The following is an 18,663-nucleotide window of genomic DNA, read 5'->3' on the forward strand; positions in this document are numbered from 1 at the left end:
AAAAAATACCACTTCTCTGCTCATGCAGCTGGTTTGGATGCAATCTGTCAGTCATCAAAGATGTTTTACAAAAGCCAATTCTAAGAGTATGTCCTACAAAAGCTATCAAAAATGCAACATGATGGAATACAGGGTGCAGAAACAATAGCTTGCGAGATATTCAGCCAGTGCAGAATTGTCTCTGGAACATCCAGAATTGTCTCTGGAATTGTCTCTTCAGTAGGGCAAGATGTTCTTACAGTGATTGAAGTTTTATCTGGTGAGTTTGAGCATTTAAAACATCCTTGCATGGCTCACTGGTCTTACCTGGAATAAATCTTCCCATAGTTCATGGTCACCATAACGAGCCTTTGGAAAACAGAGCATGTCTTTTAAACATTTGTTCTGTGTGTGCTTGACATGATAGAGACTAGTTTATGCTAGTGTATGTGAACAAATCTTTTAAAATCTGGTAACATGAAAGTTTGAAGAAAAACAGTTGGAAAGTGTTGTTCCTCTATTACTGTTTTTTTCCTAAATTTGAAGGGTATAAGTGGCTGCTGTGATGACTCAAAAGGAGGAAGGACATAAGAGAGGCTTTTTTAATAAATAGTGCTCTTAGCTCCTGAATGACAGGTGAGAGTCAGCAAAGAAGATACACCCTCAGGTGAAAGTAGTAATTCCCTGGGCATTTTAGGCAGAGAGCTTCTATTACCTTGCAGTTCAGCTGTATCAGTTTCTATCTCTATGTAGTTCAGTCATATCATTTTTATCTCTAGAAGCTTTGCTTTCCAGTCTGAGGATATTGCAATGGAAAAACAATTATGCAACTCAGACTTAATTGCTCTTGTTGAGTGGAGTGGTGAAGAGAAAGGATTAATATTTGCCAGTGTCTTTAGATGTTTCTGTGGTATATGTCTTAGTGATATAAGGTAAATGCTGATTAATTTAAACTATTCTTTGCTGAATAGTTTTGAAGAGCTCAACTTCCACATTGTGCTCAAGAAGCTTTCTGGTACATTTCTCAAGGAATGCTTAAGCTGCTCCATGCAAAACTGGTGGTGGCTGTCATGAGTAGAAGGTGCTCATGTTTAGAGAGCTCCATTAGCAGGAGATGTACCTTGTTGTGTCCATTTAGGAAGGTAAGAGTAGCTCTGTGTTGCTTTTCATTTGGTTCCATTAGGTTACCCTGGAAACATTTGTTAACACCCTTAACTAAAATCGGGTGTTTTATCTCTGGCTAGGATGTGAGTTTTCTATTCTGCTCTCCCAAGACCCCATCTAGAGTACTTTCTCCAGCTCTGGGGCCCCCGGCACAGGAAAGAGGTGGACCTGCTGCTGTCTTTGTTTTAAGAACTATGCCTTACAAGTCTTAAGAGATAGGATAGATAGGCTTTGTCTAAATCTGTACATTAGTTTATGTTGTCATGGCAAAGATGTGGATAAATGATGCTGTTTATGTTTTGCAAATGAAGAAATGCGAATGGAGAATCCAAAGGGATTTACTGTAGGCTGTTGGTGGATTACTTTAGGTTATAAGTGGCACCATTTTATTGGTGGGATTTAAATTCAGGAATTGGTCATTTGCTATTCTGTGTTTAAACTTTACAATAGGATAGATTAAGACTATAGAACACTAAAAAATAACCCCAACAGTGAAAGACTATCACTTTTCATCAATATAAAAACATTTTTCTCTAAATAATCCCATGTATTCTTTTAGGGGATTAAGTAATTCCCTTCTCTTGGGCTGGTCATGTTGATTTAAGAAAGCTGAAGTCTCTAGGAACAATACATAAGAAACACAAAGAATAAGACTAAGCTGGACTCTCATGAGAGAAGCAAATTAAAAAATGTTTCTTTATACATCCTGTGAAATTCTTAGCCCAAACAAGCCTTGTGTTGGGAGGAAAGGGTTAAAACCAGAAGATTTGGCAAGGAGGAAATAATTTTGCTCAAAGTGACTTTACAGCTGAGAATGCTGAGTATCAGTGTGGGGAAGCTCCATTTATTGTGCCTAGTGTTGTTGATTATCTGCCTGCTTTGTGAAGAGAATTCCTGTGTAGAGATAACACAATCTCAGGGACGTGCTTGAGCCTCCTGCTGGGAGAGAGAGACAGATCATAAAAACACAGCCTTGTGATAAACTCCGCATGTGTGAAGTGCTTTATATTGGGGCAGGCAGGGCCTCCCTCCCCTGCCACTGAGCACTGGGATGAGCTGAGCAGAGTGGAGTCTGTGTCTCCTGTGCCTCTGCCCCGGGGTGAGCTGAGCCTAACAGTATTGTTGGCAATGTAATGAGAGAAATCTACTCCTTGCCTTTTGGGTGTGGTTTGCTGGTCACCTTGGTTACCTGTATGTACTTTCTTGGACACTCTGGAGAGGGAAAGTGTAGAGGGCTAGAGGAGCTGAAGATGTATACACATTTGTGTAGTTTTTAATATAGAAAATCAAGCCTTGGTTAGAGCCACAGATCATTTCTATAAAACCAAAATCCTTTTTAACTAGCTGTAAGTTGCATTGGGGATCTGACATGCAAGTTGTGTCCTGCGGGGTGTTACTGACAGGGACTTCCCATATTAAATGTCTTTCTAAGAAAGAGGTAGGTGGTGAGTGCTTAGCATGAAATTTGGAGATCCAAATGCAAAGGCACCAAGACTAAGAGGAACAGATCCTTCCAGATCCTAAACCTAAGTTCATGTTTTGGAGTAATGTGAACCAAAAGACGCAGATCAGTCAAGCACATCTGCTGTCTTTAGAGAGACCTCCATGAGCTGTCACCATGGAGCCAGGATGGGTTGTGTTCCCTGTCCTTGTGAGTCCTGGGAAAAAACTGTCCCATTAGGAGAAAAAACACCTTTTGATATACAAGCATTTACTTTCCTTTTGCTACTAAACTAGAACAGAACATCCTATAACATGTTACAGACTTAAAAGTAAGGATCTTATCACTGGGTTTATCAAAGAGTGAAAAAAGAAGCAACGGAGTGCAGAAATCTTGGCAAGGTATGCCAAAATGTTCCTGGGCAGTGCTTATATTGTTACTGTCACTTATTTTGTCATGTCAGAGACAGTATTTAATTCTGTGTTAGGTCAAAATTAATCAGTTATTTCAGAGACAGAATTTAGGTATATTCTAAATTTTAAGCAAGGAACCTCTGCAGTCGCTCCCCCAAGGTGCAGGCTCATTAGCGCTCTAGTGCTATCTTATGCCAGGGCACCATGTGAAAACTTGTAAGGAAAATTTTGCCTTTTGTTCACACACCTCACTTCTTCACAGGTCTGCCTGTCTCCTTCCCCCATATTCTCTATTGTTCCTTCTGCTGTTTCTGGAAAAAGCTAAAGGAAAGAAGTTTGAATTCTGGGAAGGAAGTTGTCACTCGTGCTGTACCTCCTTTTACCCGACTCTTTTGGATAATTGTAAAATGTGTATATAGGTATCATGAAACTATTCTGGTGAGAACAGTGGGCTTCAGTATCTATAGCATGTCTTTGTTCATGACCAGCTGTACTAGCATTTCTTTTTACTTTATTTCCCAATTTCTGATGAAAGTTTCTTTCATAATTACCTGAAAAGACTTAGTTTTTGCCTATATTAATATGACCAATGTTCTGTTTGTTTTACAGAGGTGTTTGAAATATTCTAGTGCTTTGCAGAGTTTGCTTGAACCATGCCATCTCTCCCTTACAAATTAGTGGTGATTTATTAAGCTTTTGTAGGAAAGATAACAAATCCAAGGATCACTCAAAGCAGATTTTCCTGAAATAACCCTGTGGTTATTTTGTTGCTTCAGCATTCAGACATGAAAAATTAAATACTTTGAAAATAAAAAATGTCAACATCATCTATGATGGAAGAAAGGTCCAGCAGCTGATCTGAGCTGGTGTTCCCAACCAATCTGCACCATTTTGAACTGGGCACCCACCACCTGGGTGCTCACGGGAATGGCTCAGAGTGAGCTAGTGAAGCTTGCTGCAGCCCCTGAACTGCAGGGCTCCAGCAGGCAGCTGCCCTCCCCAGCCTCCCCATGGCCTCGGACGGCCTGCAGGGTCTGCGAGGCCGTGCTGCTGTTGTGGTGCCAGGTCTGGTGTCCGGGCTTGTGGCAGGAGGGCGGTGGTGGCAGCTGTTTCTAATCTATGCATAGTCTAGAGCAAAGCTAAAAACGTACCTTTGGTATATACACTTGCTCTTTCTTTACAGAGGGGCAAATAGATGGAAAACCTTAAAAGGAATTACTAAAATTTTAATTTTAGAAGGGGCTTTGTGATCAAAACAGGAGTTTGAAGTATCATGACGTTTTTAAATGAAAACCAGATAAAATTTGACCTTCCTTCATCTGAAGCCAACTGCATTACATTGCTAGGAAACATCTCTCCAATTCTCAACCTGTTTTTGCAACCTGCCCTTTTCTCAGTTCTGCCACACCTTTCTCCCCTGCCTTATAAAAGCAATTATTAAAGCAGCTTGAGGACCTATCACCAGGACAGTCCTCTGGAAAGTGAACTATTTTCAATGTAGGTATCTCATATCTGCAGAGCTGCCGTTAGGATTACATATGACTTTGCTCACCACTCCATCCCATGCAAGAATTGTCCCTGCTGAAGAAAGGGCATCAAGCATGCTGCCTGCATGCCAGTGCACTGGCTGGTGAGTTTAGAAAACCATTCATTCATGCTGCCATCGTCTCTTCTGCAATACTTTCCCTTCAGCTGCCTTTTCATTAGAGACTGACTAGTAGCACCTACAATCTAGCAAAGAAATTCACACACGGAGTTCCCTTTAGAGCCAATTCTCCTGCCATTCATCTTATCTTCCAGTGCAGCAGCTCCCAATCCAAGTCCATTCCAGTCACCTCTGACACTGCTGGCACTACTTCCCCCAAGGATCCATCTCTATCAGTCCAAAAATCAAACCTCAGAATATGCTGCCAAGCTCAGGTGCATGCTGGGCCAAAGCAAATAGCTGTTTTAAACCTCATCTACCACATTTACACGCTGCATTGAATGTAGCCTTTGCAAGAGTACCAATCGCATCTGTGAACTCAGCTGATTGCCAGTTACTGAGTGCTCACACCGAGCAGGGCTTTTATTTGTCATAAAATATTTAGAGTGGAAAAATACCACAGAATTTAATAAAAGAAACACTCTCAGACTGCCAGTGTCTTGTGGTGCATCTATGCAGATGCTTGGAATTCCCTACATCAAGCTGGAATTTAAAGTTCCGCCAATTAAATAAATGTCTGCTTCAACTCCGTTTTTTATTAAAACAGTAACCAATTTTACTTCTACAAAATAAAATGTGAAGTCCTGGATTATAAATAGGCTCCAGTTGTGGATCTCCTTTCACAGCTACTCTGCCTAAATAGCTGACTGTTCAGAGAAAAAAACACACCTAATTTGCATACCTAAGCACAACTGCATTAGCCAACTTAAAAGACAAAACACACACAAAAAGTTGAATTTAGACATCAGATATGTTAAATAACTGTTGGTCATTCCCATAGAAAACGCAATAGATCTAAAAGCTTTTAAGAATAAGTGTTTAGAAGCTTATAGAGGCAACATCCGTTCTAGTGACTGTTTCAGTCTTTGCACAGTAAAGGTACCAGGAAATTCTGGATGCTCCATCAACTTCCACATCCATACAGGATCCTTTATCAAATCCCTTTTTATTTGAGCCATGTACCAAATTAAGGAACTGCATTTAAATGCGCTACAGATGGTGGACAAAGCAAAAACAGGAAGAAAACTGGAACTGCAATCCTTCCTTCTTTGCTAACAGCCTAAGCAGCGTCTTGCTCTCTGTACTCTGGGAATCCCTTCTCTGAACTGGGAAGAGCCGGACCTTCCTTTTTTTAATCTACTGGCCCTCAAAGCTGTCCTGTGGTTTTCTGGGGAGGAAAGCTTAGAATACTCTCTGCTAGTCTTATAGCAGGAAGCAGAAGAGAAGCTAAACAAGAAATGACAAAAAAAAATCTCTGGGACACTTAAGTGAACTTTGAAAAATCAACACAAAGCTCTGACACCAACATCCCTAACAACACAAAAGCAGCCATGCCAAAGCACAGGGCTCTAGACTATGCATAGATTAGAAACAGCTGCCAACACCGCCCTCCTGCCACAAGCCCGGACACCAGACCTGGCACCAGCAACAGCAGCACGGCCTCGCAGACCCTGCAGGCCGTCCGAGGCCATGGGGAGGCTGGGGAGGGCAGCTGCCTGCTGGAGCCCTTCAGTTCAGGGGCTGCAGCAAGCTTCACTAGCTCAACTTCCCCTTTATGTTTAAAATATAATGGTCTCATTCTTCACTCTGTTTCACAGGAAGCTGGAGTTTAAGACTGTGTGTGATATGATTGTGTTCTGCAAGAACATGTGTGCAGAGAAGGAATGCCACCATGAGAGAGAGGTTTTCTTCAGTCTGTCACAAGAAAACGAATGTATTTGAAAGGGAACTATGAAACCCAGCGCTGGTTATCTTGAGGCAGTGGGATAGGCAATGGTTTTAGACTCATCTAGCTCTTAGACCTGACAAAATGGCATATTTTCCATTTGTCTGAGAGAAAATGTGACTGCTAACCATTGAGTATTGGGTGCAGTGAAGAGTTTAGGTCTGTCTGAGCACCCCAAACCGGTGTGGTTTTGAGTAGCCTAACTGTTCTAGGTATGTAAAGCTGGGCAGGAACTCTGACCCAGTAAGTTGAGTAAGCTTTCTGAGGATGTTTCTGAGGTGCCCTGTGGTCAGAGGTTGGCTCTAGACCACTGCAGTGGCCTTTAGGTCTGTAATGCTGTTTCTGAAAGAGAAGGAAAAAAAAAGGGGCCATGAATAACATTGCATTCAGGGAGATTTCTGATTTTGTTAAAATGTTGGCATTTTATGTCATAATTAATTAAGGATTTTCTCCTGCCTTTTTTTTCCCAAACAGTGTGCTTTCCACTGTGTTGCAGTATAGGCAATCTGGTGGGAAAACTCTGAGCCATTCCCGTGAGCACCCAGGTGGTGGGTGCCCAGTTCAAAATGGTGCAGATTGGTTGGGAAAACCAGCTCAGATCAGCTGCTGGACCTTCAGCCAAACCGTCTGTTCCTGCTCTGGGGTAGTAATGAAAGTGTACTTGTGAGGTTCATTTGTCTAATTCTTTTTTAAACCAACATGTGAAAGCTGCTCTTCGTTTTTTTTTTTTTTTTTTCCTGTCTTTTTTTGTGTGTAAATAATTGCAAATACATCAAGGCAGATTTTGCATGTGCAGCTGTGCGTGCAACCTGTCTGTGTGTGCAAGGGCAGTCACCGGGTGAGGGCGAAGCACATGCTAAGAAACTGGAAACTCAAAAGCTGAGTTCCTTTCTTTCCTGTGGTAGGAAGTGTAAATGCACTGTGTTGGAGGTTAAGATTGCTCCTTTCGTTTTCTTTCTCTCAGGGAATTTTCTCCCATCTGTTGCTGAGAGACAATAACCATCGGTACTTAAGAGAGACAGTAGCAGTGGCCGAGGTTCAGGGCAGGGATGGGACTGGCTGCTCTCTTAGCTGAGGGGTTTCTCCTGGTGAGAGAGGTACCGGAGGTTGGGGCTGGGGCAGCTCTGGCTCTCCGCTCTCGGCACGGAGAGGAGCCGGGGCCGCTGAGGCAGGGCCGGTGAGGCAGGGCCGGTGAGGCAGGGCCGATGAGCCGGGCCCGCTGAGGCAGGGCCGCTGAGGCAGGGCCGCTGAGGCAGGGCCGATGAGCCGGGCCGGTGAGGCAGGGCCGCTGAGCCGGGCCCGCTGAGGCAGGGCCGCTGAGGCAGGGCCGGTGAGGCAGGGCCGGTGAGGCAGGCCCGCTGAGCCGGGCCCGCTGAGGCAGGGCCGGTGAGGCAGGCCCGCTGAGCCGGGCCCGCTGAGGCAGGGCCCATGAGCCGGGCCCGCTGAGGCAGGGCCGCTGAGGCAGGGCTGCTGAGCCGGGCCCGCTGAGGCAGGGCCGCTGAGGCAGGGCCGATGAGCCAGGGCCGGTGAGGCAGGGCCCGCTGAGGCAGGGCCGCTGAGGCAGGGCCGATGAGCCGGGCCCGCTGAGGCAGGGCCGCTGAGCCGGGCCCGCTGAGCCGGGCCCGCTGAGCCGGGCCCGCTGAGGCAGGGCCGCTGAGGCAGGGCCCGCTGAGCCGGGCCCGCTGAGCCGGGCCCGCTGAGGCAGGGCCGCTGAGGCAGGGCCGGTGAGGCAGGGCCGCTGAGCCGGGCCCGCTGAGCCGGGCCCGCTGAGCCGGGCCCGCTGAGCCGGGCCCGCTGAGGCAGGGCCGCTGAGGCAGGGCCGCTGAGCAGGCAGGCCTCACTGCGAGGAGTTGGCCACCGCTGCGGGGCTTCGGCCCCTGCTGCGGGGCTTCGGCCCCTGCTGCCTGCTCCCACCGTGAGTGATGCTCTGCTCGTAGGAGCGCCTGTTGGACCTTATCGACACCTGCCTCACCGAACAGCTGCCTGGGGCTTCAGGGAAAACCCGGGACCCCTCTCCCGGCCGTGTTCGGGAGCTGGGCTGCTGCTGCCCAGCCCCGCCAGGCAGACCTGGCCTGCAGAGGAATCCTCTGGAAGCAATCTCAATATTAAGATCCAAAGTCTGATGCTAAAATGGCTTATGAGAGGCAATCTTAAGTATGTATCATCAGGGCATATACAGTGTTCCTAGGAAATGAGAGCCTGGGATTTTGTTACATGTTTGCAATGTAGATGAAGTTTGTGGGTCACCCGAGAAATGCTATGTGGGCTTTAGATTCACAGGTAATTTAGGGCAAGTGACAGTGAACTGATGGCAGCTGAACTGGTCTCCTTCAGTTAGGTGAGGTCCTAGGCTGTGTTGCAACTAAAGAAGAGTATTCCATGGGCTTCAGGGAACTAGATTTAATTTTAAAGTTTTCCTCTGTGTTGTCTATTTAATGTTTAGTGTATTAAGTGTATTTCCATCACTGGAAAGAGAGTAGAAGAGGAAGAGAATCGTCTTTCTGATAGCAAAGTTCTTCAGCTTAGATTGTTATCTTGAAATACTATTTCAAGAAATTCTAATTTTTGCTGCAGTTTCATTCATCATCTTGATTTTACTTTTTCTGGATACCACTTGTTTCTAGTCTCTCTGATGCTTTTACCTCCCTCCTGAAAAAAGAGTAGCTGTGTAGAGCCTGAAACCTGATTAAACATCCCCTGGTGCTGATAGGATCTTAGTAGCTGGAGTCTCTAACGTAGACCAGGTTGCAATCTGCAGGCATCTCTTCACTATGAACATAGTGAATGTAAGTAATACGAGTTGAATTCTGAAAAATGCATGTGTTGTTTACTGGGCCTTTACTTTTGAAACAAACTTTTGTTAAAGTACCATAAAGACTGGGTAGACACAGACTTGTCCTAATTTATTTCTCTACATAAAAGTGGAATGAAGCAAACCATACTGTTCAACCAAACTTTGTCCTGAAAGCATTTTGAAGAGTGCCATGGTACAGTAAAATGATTAAAATAATCTCATGATTGTAGAACAGGGAAAATGACATGAAGAGGCCAGTAAAAGGGAGAATATTCCAAAGGATTGAGAGAATTATGCATGTAGCTTTCTTAAGTTTCTTTTGAAAATCCAAACAAATACATTTTCTATTGATATTTGAATGGGCTAGAATCTTCTAGGGATAGATATTCACAAAAGGGCATGCTTAAGCAAAGAGGAGGGGGTTTTTAAAGTCTACAATAATGAGATTATTCAAAGTGTTATAGAGATAACGATGTACAGGAGGGAGAGCATGAAGAGGTGTCAAGAGAAGTCAGGGTACGGGAGATATGCAGAAATTAATAGCAATGAGTCCTGAAGGATTTCAGCGGTGAGAAATATAGCTTTTGGGGCCCTGAAGTGAATTGGGATCTTCTGACCTGTCTGAGAATGCAAATATTAGCGACTGGGGGAGGAGGGACTAGCAGAGGTCAGGGCAATGATAGAGAAGAGACAATGGCCCTTCTGCAGCACCAGCCTGTGCTGTGCTTTTCACTTCACAAAAGGTTTTTGTAATTTAAATTAAAACTGCTCCTCCTTAAGAAAAGGATCTCTCTTTGGAGTGAGAAACACTGCAACGTATTTCTCTAAGACTTCCCTTCAGTTCCACCTCCCTCGATCAGTCAAAGCATGAATTTGGTTTGACTGGCTTTTTTTGTTGCAGAATTCCAGTGTTAACAGCAGTATGCTGGAAGTGAAGGTAATGGTCCGGGATCTTTTTAGAGCGTTCTTTGTATAAGACTTTTTCTGGGAAGTGCTGCTAGATCAGCTCACTTGTGATTAGTCTCGGAATACCACCGTGCTGAGAATGTCCGTGCATGTGAATTTTGCATGTGTCAACTTGCAGTGCCTCCATGTCCCTAAGTGTCCATGAGTGACTGAGACAGTCCTGGTTCACTTCTAGAGACGACTCAGTAACCCTCACTGTCCTGGAATTTGTGTTTGCCGATGCAGTGAGAGGGGTATAGCAGAGGACACTGGTCTGAGTTAAATTTGTTACCCAGAAAGGGAAAACCTTTCTAGATGGAAGTTCGGCCCCTCTTCTTAAGCATCCTCCTACAGCAGTGACTCATCCTCTCAGTTGCCTGCCCATTGCTCTGTTGTAGTGGGAACCTGGATCACTAGCTCAGGTAGGGCTTCAGCTTTCAGGGGGTGCGAATAGATGAGGTGAATCCTCACTTAAGCCCCAGAGATTTGTTGACAGAAGCCATTTTGTGCTGGACCTCTGTCAAGAAATTCAAAGTGAGGAGAAAGCAGTTGGAATGTCTGAGTCCTTAAAGCACAGCTGAAAGTCCCAGTGCTGTGCAATGCCAGTATTTTGTGATTGATTTAATGTTACAGGCAGTGTAAGAACGACAAGATAGATGTAAGATAAATCAGATAAAGTGTGGTCCTAACTGCAGGAATCTTAAAATTCAGGATTGGCTAAGGACAAATCAGAGTTTCGGTATTATCTCAGGCATGTACTTCATATTAGCAGTAGCTGTTTCTCTCATCTAGTATTTAAAGAAATAATCAAGTTTATTTATTCAAACATTTTATTCATACATGCACTTATTAATTAATTTTAAATAGCAGAATTTCTGACTGCTCCTTTATATTTCATGTAGTATTTATCAGCATTCACCATATGTCAGACTAAGAAGTGGGGAAGAAGTTTCAAATTGCCATGATCAATGCTTAGTTAATATTTATTGAATGGCCAGCATGAGTGGTGGTTTTGTAATACGGGTACATGTATCTATACAATTACAAAAAATACCCATCAAGAGTATGCTTCAGGTCAAAGGATCTTACGCTTGTGACGTATCTGAATCTTGCAACTGAAGCTGCATTTCTTTTCTGAGGGTCTTTCCAGTTTCACCTGAAATGGAATCTGCTTATTTTGCAAATGTTCATGCAGTCTGCTGTGGGAAGAGATGGTGCTTCCTGTAACTCCTGTGCTTTTGTGTGTGTGAAATCATTGTGCAGCTTCTACACCTCAGACTGCCTGAGCTGTTTGCAGAGAGTGTTCGATACTCCATGTTGTATGTGACTTTTTTCTTTTTTCTTTTTATTAATCACCTTGGTTAGCTAATAATTTAATTCCTCTTCAGGGGATTGATAAAAAAAAAAGTACCAATAAGCTTTGAGGCTTTAAAGCCAGTTTGATACACAGGAAGCCTGAAATTAGGGCAATAAAAGATATTTCTGGTGCTATTTCCTCTTACTAAACACCTCTGTCTATCAGGCAAGTCCCTGTTCAGGTGTTTGCTGATGAATTAATTTGCCTGTAGAGCTCAGCTACAGGCACAATGTTTTTGCAGAGTTGCTCTCTCTCACAGCTGTGGCTCTATGGTTTAGGAGAATTTTAGTGTAATGAACTCATCTGATGCTTAAGTTCTTCCTTCTTCTCCAGACACTGATAATTTAAAATGTGCTTTTATAGAAATATTAATATAGCAGCCAGTAATTGAGCAGTGAGGGAATACTGGGTTTCCAATAAGAGGTATAGTAATAGGCTCTTTAAAAGTAGTACTGTTGCTTCAGTATTGCTCCATTTTACATGTGTAATGCTAGTAATGTCAAAGGAGTTGCTTCTGATTTCCAATATTCTAACTTAATTTCATAACTGAAAAACCTGACTCAGGCCCAGTATTCTACATTCTATACTGGCGTTTGCCCAGGACAGCAAGAGATGTTGGAAAAGCAGTCATCTCTATTTGCCCAAGAATTACTTCATCTGTCTTTAAAATCCAGCAGCCTCCAGGATGGACAGCAGTAGACCTTGGTTAACCTGCACAGCACTGCAGGCCATGGCGGGAGCAGCGGATCTGAAGCAGGTTCACCCCAGCTGAGGTGTCTGCATTCCAGGCTGGGTGGTGAGCCAAGGCTGTGAGCCCAGCAACACCCTTGAAGGGAAATGCTGGAAGATTTTAATAGCCCTTTTAATAGCAGTCATTGTTATGTTACTTGGAGATTATTTATTGCATTGTCTTTCCGACCTCAGGTGAGAACTGCATTTAACATGTGGGATGGGGATGCAGGATTTTTGTTTCCTGTCATTTGTGTAGAGCTTTAGCTTATGAACTACTTATCTGATAGAAAGCAAAAGAACATGATCAAAATGACAAGGTTCAAAGCTAACAATTCAGTAATATGAGCAAGGATGCATTTGCTCTTAAAACTTGAACTTCAGCAAACACTCAATTTGTCAGACTATTTCAGTAAAGCTGAAAGGTTCCCACAGGACCTTTGAGCTGCTTTGCTAAAGAAATAGGGTTTTTTGGTACGGAGGCAAAGACTTCTAGTGGCCAAATTTAGTGGCAACACTAATTCAAGTGATGAAAAAAAGAGAAATTAAAATTATGCTTGCAAGTTCTTGTTCATATATATGACCCCTGTGCTGTAGTTGCAAGGTAAAGATGCTAGTGATGGTCAAATGTTAGAATTTATTGTTCATGTCACCTCTTACTTTGTCACTGTGAACACATTTTCTTGGAAACAAGAGATCTGCACTTGCAAGAAGCTTTAAACAATTGATGGCACAAGTGCAAAGCAATTATTAATATTAACTCTGAAAATTCTAGGCTCATTTAGATCCCTGGACCCCTGCTCTGAATCAGTCCTGATCACTGATGAGTTTAATGAAATTGTCTCACTTTTCTCTTAAGTGCAATGTGACATTCCAGTCAGCTGTTCAGGAAACAGGTTTTACAGGATTGTGCTTTGAGTTGTTCTTCTCCAGCAGCATGGGGACCGGTTGCCTCACCCGCTCTCTGTTTCTGTTCTCCTTTTCGTTTCCCTCAGGGGCAGGCACACTTGGCCTCCCTTGCTGTTTAGTAAGAAGTCTCTTGCTATTTCTGAATGTTTGAGGAAGTGTCTGCCTTAAACATGAGTTTTGAGAAGGGGCATGAGCAAACTGTCACTGCCTCATCCCAAGTGTTTTGCTTCTGTTACTTCTGCTACATAGAAGATGGAAAATACTAGTTTTCCCTGGTTAAGGCTACAAGCTGAGTTCAGCCAGGCTCATATGAAAAGCATTTAAGAGTTATCCCAGTTGCTTCGTGTGTTTCATGTGTGCAGCTGTTTCATGTGACAACAACTAACAATTAGCTGATTGTTTCCTTAAAATATATTCTGTGCTTTTGTGGTTTAGAGGTGCTGCAAAGACACTCAAAACAATGAGATTTCATTGAAACAGTGGATTATGAGGACCGTGAATAGAAAAACAAAACACTTTCATACAAAAGGGGCCATTAAAAAGTACTTATTTAATGAAATGAACTTTTATACTTAAATTTCATTCTAGATTTGTAGTATGTTTCTATTAGTCTGTATTGGAAGGAACTTGTCCAACATGATGTGAAGCAGAAAGGAAACATTTCACTGCTCATTCTAATTTGTCATAGATTTGCTTGAATCCTGCAAGGCTTTGTACTGTAAGATAAACTATAAATTGCGCTTATGCATGACATGAGGAACATCAGCTGTGGCCTGCTGGGTTTGGGAATTGCAGACCTCTGGGACAACAGCTTACAGTGCACAAATAAACATTGTGTTACCACAGAATTTTAAGCCAAAACAAGTCTTCTCTGGACTGTTTTCCTGATACTGAGCACATCAATATGGAAGATGGGGCCTTTACAATCTTTGTCAGGAGTATGAAAATTGATCAGCCCGGTTTCCCATTTTTTCCCTGCCTTGTGCCATGACCTGTTCTTGTTCTGGATCCATAGGCTCTTCCAGTGCTTCTGTCTTTCTCTGCTGCCCAAACAAACAGCTGGGGTGGCTCAGACCTGGCCCAGTGTGAGCACAGTGAAGCACTTGGAGTGGCGGGGGAGCAATGCAGTGTGGGGGGATAGGGAGGAAAGATGTCAGCCATCTTCTTATCTCTGCTTTTTGTGAAATTGTTATCCTTGTAAGTCCTGACCAGGGTACAACAAGAAGATAGAAGGAAGCAGAGCCTACTTCTGTTGCCTCTTCATCAGTTTCAGCTCTTCAACAGTCTCAGTCATCTGCAGTTGGTTGTTGTTTCAGTTATACCTGATAGTTTCAGAGAAGAGGAAATCAAGAGCGTGCCACAGCAGAGATTTCTGCTCTTGATTGCAATGGAGGGGTGATTGTGATCATCTTGCAGTGTCCTAGGAATGATTTTCAGAGTCCCTAGGTCATACTTCCAAGATCTCCTAAGAAAGCTGACCCCCATGCTTCCACATCTCCTTGCAGGCTAGTTGCTGCACAGATTGAAGGTGTTGCGGATGGAAAGGGTTGTACTGGGGGGTCCCTGAAAGCTCCTTCTGAAAAGTGCCAAGGAACAGACCCCTTGAATTTCTATATGAGTTGTGTAGAGTGTGAAGAGGTTGGAGCAGCCAGAGAGAATTTGTCTCAGTTACTTTAGTGACCGGACAAGCTTTCACCTTTTCAACTACTTCCTCTTCTGTAACAAAATATTTTGGAATGTAAATAACATAGAGGCATGAATTCATAGGATTAATTTTTTAAAATATTCATCCACCACCACCATCTCTCTTTTGGCATCACTTTTGTGATGTTCTGGTCCAAATAACTCTGATTTTCCAGCTAAATCAATAGGTCTCATGAAATATCATAGCACTCCCTTCCCCCAAAATAGTTGCACGCTACTTGTGTAATGGATCTTGGAGTCTGTGTCACCAGGTGACGAGAGGGCTAGTGCTGGTACAGATGAGCTTAGACCCTAATAAAACAAGCAGCGCAAAAAAAATCACCGGAGAAGTTTGGGAAATGCTGACCTGAATGTCAGAATAACATCTCTGGGAAAGGGGTTGCTTTTTCCAAGCAGGAAGTGGTTTGGAAGAAAGTGGTGTTGCCATGTGAACGGGACATGCACGATTATCTCCGTGAGCTGCTGTTTAATAGCTTGTGGTTTTCATACTTTTAATTGAATGACTGTGTTGCAAAAGATTCTTCTTGCACCTCAGTAGGTATTGAAAAATGGGGAACAAACTTGTTCTGCATCACTAAGTTTTGTTAATTTGAGGGGAATTGCATTTCAGAAAGTAGACTATTAAATTTGTAAGACCAAAATATTTTGTAACTGTCTTGTTTTATTATTACTGGATAGACTGCTGTCCATGCGCATGAAGGCAAATCAGAGGCTGTAGGAGATTTGAAGGACTATCTACAAAGTCGACTGTTTCCCTTCTAGGTCTTTCATCCTTCTTCCTCTCTCTGCTTCTATGCCTTTTTTAGTTTTCATTTGATTTTCCTATCTTCTTTTCTCCCTTTCTTGTGCTCACATCACGTGGTCTTTTCAGACAAGCATCACAGAAAAGCTGTTTTTTAGATTAACAGTCTCCACTTTTTTATTGAGTGGCCTGTAACAGCTAATGTGATTTGCACTTCCTGTATACAGCTCTCTATTATTAGACCCTTCATACTGGGACTGATGTGCAGGTAATTATTAGTCACCAGTGGAGCTGCTAATTATGTAGATTAATTGATCATTTCAGTTGGGTTTGTTGTCTCCAAACATGTTTGTGATTAAAGCAAGGAAAATCACTGCCTGGCTTACTGTTAGCGAATGAGTGTCTAGAATGATGTGCCACCTTGTATGACTCAGATGCCTGGTTACTAATGCTCAGCTCTCACACCAGAGCTGAAGTGGGAGTGCAGCAGCTATTCCTCCTGTCATCAGGAATAATGCTGAACACTTCATCTCAGGCACTTCCCTGACTGCTGCTGCGTGCTACAGTTCCTGGCCAGATTATTGGCAGGGTGGACTGGCTGGTCCTTACAAAATAACCCTTCTGTCACTAGCACATGTGTCCTGTTCCTTTGATGCAGGAATCTATTCTTCAAACTTCTTAGTCCCCACAAACTCCTCCGAGTTCTCCGTATCTAGCTGGAATCTAGCCAAGATCTTTCTATTTAGCAGTACTAGAGGAGCCACAATGTGGTTATGGTCCCTGAAATTTATTCAAAAGCGGGTTGAAAATCCAGGGCTATAAACAAATGTAGGGTCTCTGTGCCTCATTAATTAACGTCTTTTTTACTGGTATCTGCCCTGTAAAGTGTGAATGGCTGATGAATGACAGAGAGCAATGCCTTAGCTGAAACAGAGACGTGCCCCTTCTAGAGCTGAAAGTCAGAGGAACATGTTCACTGTGTGCCAAGCAAAACAGCAGAGGTGAAGGCATTCCATAAGCTGTAAGTTTGGTTCAGTGGCATCGCTTCTTAACAGGTTGTAAGCTGCTTCTGATCCCAGCAGGCAAAAGGGAAAAAGCAAAAGAGGAGTGTGCACCAGTTGACATGGACCTTGCTCAGGAATAGTTCAGCTTTTAAAGGCTTTTTGTTATCAAGCTGTAACAAAGCTGCTTTGTGCCCTAAACGAAGACATGACCAACTTCCCCTCACTCTCTCAGGTGGGTAAGAGAAGTTCTTTCATCCTTGTTCACTGCATTCGCCAGGGCTCACTCCTTTGTACGGGAGGCAAGTTAGAAATCACTGAGAGGACCAGAGAGAAAAGCTCTCTTCCCTTCTTTGCAGACGTTACATAGTTTATTGCAGCAGATGCTGTCCTCCCTGGTTGCCCTTCAGTCTCTCCTGGAGGTATTTCCATCTCTGCTGATGCCTGTGGATAGGAAAATCCCCTGCTCTCAGTTCAGAAGTGCCTTTTAGGCAGTAGTTGCTAAACCAGTGGAGTCTTGAGATGGAAATCTCATGAAGTGTTCTTTTCTAAACCCTTTCCACTGAATCAAATAGGTTTGTGGGTGTGTTCAGTGCAAATGCAAGTAGGTCCTCCCAACTTCCAGTAGCCAGAGTTATGCTTTTCAGGCTGATATTCAGATCACTGTCCATTTGTATCTGGCAGCTGTTTATTGATTTGGCTGTTAAAGCCAGAGTTGTGCAGAGCTGAGAGAAGGGGAAATCCGACCTAAGTGAAAAGTTCTAGCTTTGCTTAATCTTTTTTTAACCCACTGAAATAAAGTGAACAGGACAGTGTATCACAGACACTGTCTGGTGATTTCCATTTCCCTTCCCCGCATACTGGACTGTTGAACTTGTCCCCAGCCCCAGCTCATGGCTCTAGCAGTGAGACTGTCCCTTCCTCGTTCCTGCAGTCCCTTGCTGACGCACACCTCTGTGGGCCGAGCACGCTGCCCCGGGGCGGAACAGCTGCATCCTGGAGCCACGGGAATCCTTCAGAGGAGCCGGAGGACCCTGCTGTTGTCTACTGCTAGTAACAGATAATTAAAGCTAAAAGCTTCAACAAAGAGAAGATATTTATTGTCAAGCAAAGCCCAACAGCTTGTAGGAAATGTCTTTGGTAGTGCCTGTGTGCAGCCTGGGGTATCTGTGGTGGGGAGTTCCTAAATGTTTACATTCTTTCAGTCTTAAAGGTAATCAGCCAAACTGTGTTGATGGGAACCTAGAGGAAACAAAAGAGTGAAATCAAACTATTATCAAACAATTTGAACATAAATCTTCTTTTATCTCTGCAGGCATTTCTTCACCGGATCCGACAGAATGCAGTGGACAAAGCTGAGAAGTACATAACAGAGGAGAATGTTAAGGTATTTCTTCTGTCTTCCTTGTTTTCTTGGTAGGTGAAGTGATTTGCAATGAAAGGCTAGATTCAGGGGTATGAATATCAGATATCCTCTTGTCATATTGATGTTTATTATTAAGCTGATTCCCTAAGGAAAGGAGCTCATGTTGACAGTTTATCTGTCAATCTGTTTGCCCATTCTTATAGCTGTCATCTTCCAGTAATTTTTCATCTCACCAGCTAATTTTAGTAAAATTTGACAACAGTGTAGTGTTGTCAGAAATACTAACTTTTGGCAAGATTTGTGAAATGCTGAGTAGAGTACTGAGGGGCCATTTCAATGTTTTTGAGAGGAATGGCAGGGAATCCATGGCCCTTGTCTGTTTTGTTTGACAGTATTCAGGTAGCCAATTTGCATCTGCTGTTTTCTATAACAGAAATTTGATAGGGCTTATGAGAAGGAGGCAAGAATTTTCCTTTGTGTTTTTGTGGAAAGGAATTTGGGTTTTTGTGGGAGGTCTACATATTGTGAGATCCTTGCACGAGGAGGTTCCTGAATGAATTTTGCCCTGGCAATAGTCAAGGGACATAGAGAACTGTGAGGTACAGGCTTCTCTAGTGCCTGTGGTGACAGGGGTGCATGTTGTTCATTAATGTCATAAATACACAAAACACTTTCCTGTAGTTATTTG

General features: G+C 43.4%; 1 protein-coding gene across 2 annotated transcripts in view; it reads left to right on the forward strand.

The window, feature by feature from the left end:
* PREX1 (phosphatidylinositol-3,4,5-trisphosphate dependent Rac exchange factor 1) overlaps positions 1-18,663 on the forward strand; it is a 120,431-nt gene that overhangs the window by 33,234 nt on the left and 68,534 nt on the right. For both annotated transcript variants that reach the window (XM_066561756.1, XM_066561757.1), the window contains exon 2: positions 17,925-17,996. In XM_066561756.1, coding sequence (XP_066417853.1) covers positions 17,925-17,996 — 72 coding nt within the window. The remainder of the gene's footprint in view (positions 1-17,924; positions 17,997-18,663) is intronic.

The sequence above is a fragment of the Molothrus aeneus genome, chromosome 17, assembly GCF_037042795.1.
Source record: "Molothrus aeneus isolate 106 chromosome 17, BPBGC_Maene_1.0, whole genome shotgun sequence".
In the NCBI taxonomy this organism is placed as follows: Eukaryota; Metazoa; Chordata; class Aves; order Passeriformes; family Icteridae; genus Molothrus; species Molothrus aeneus.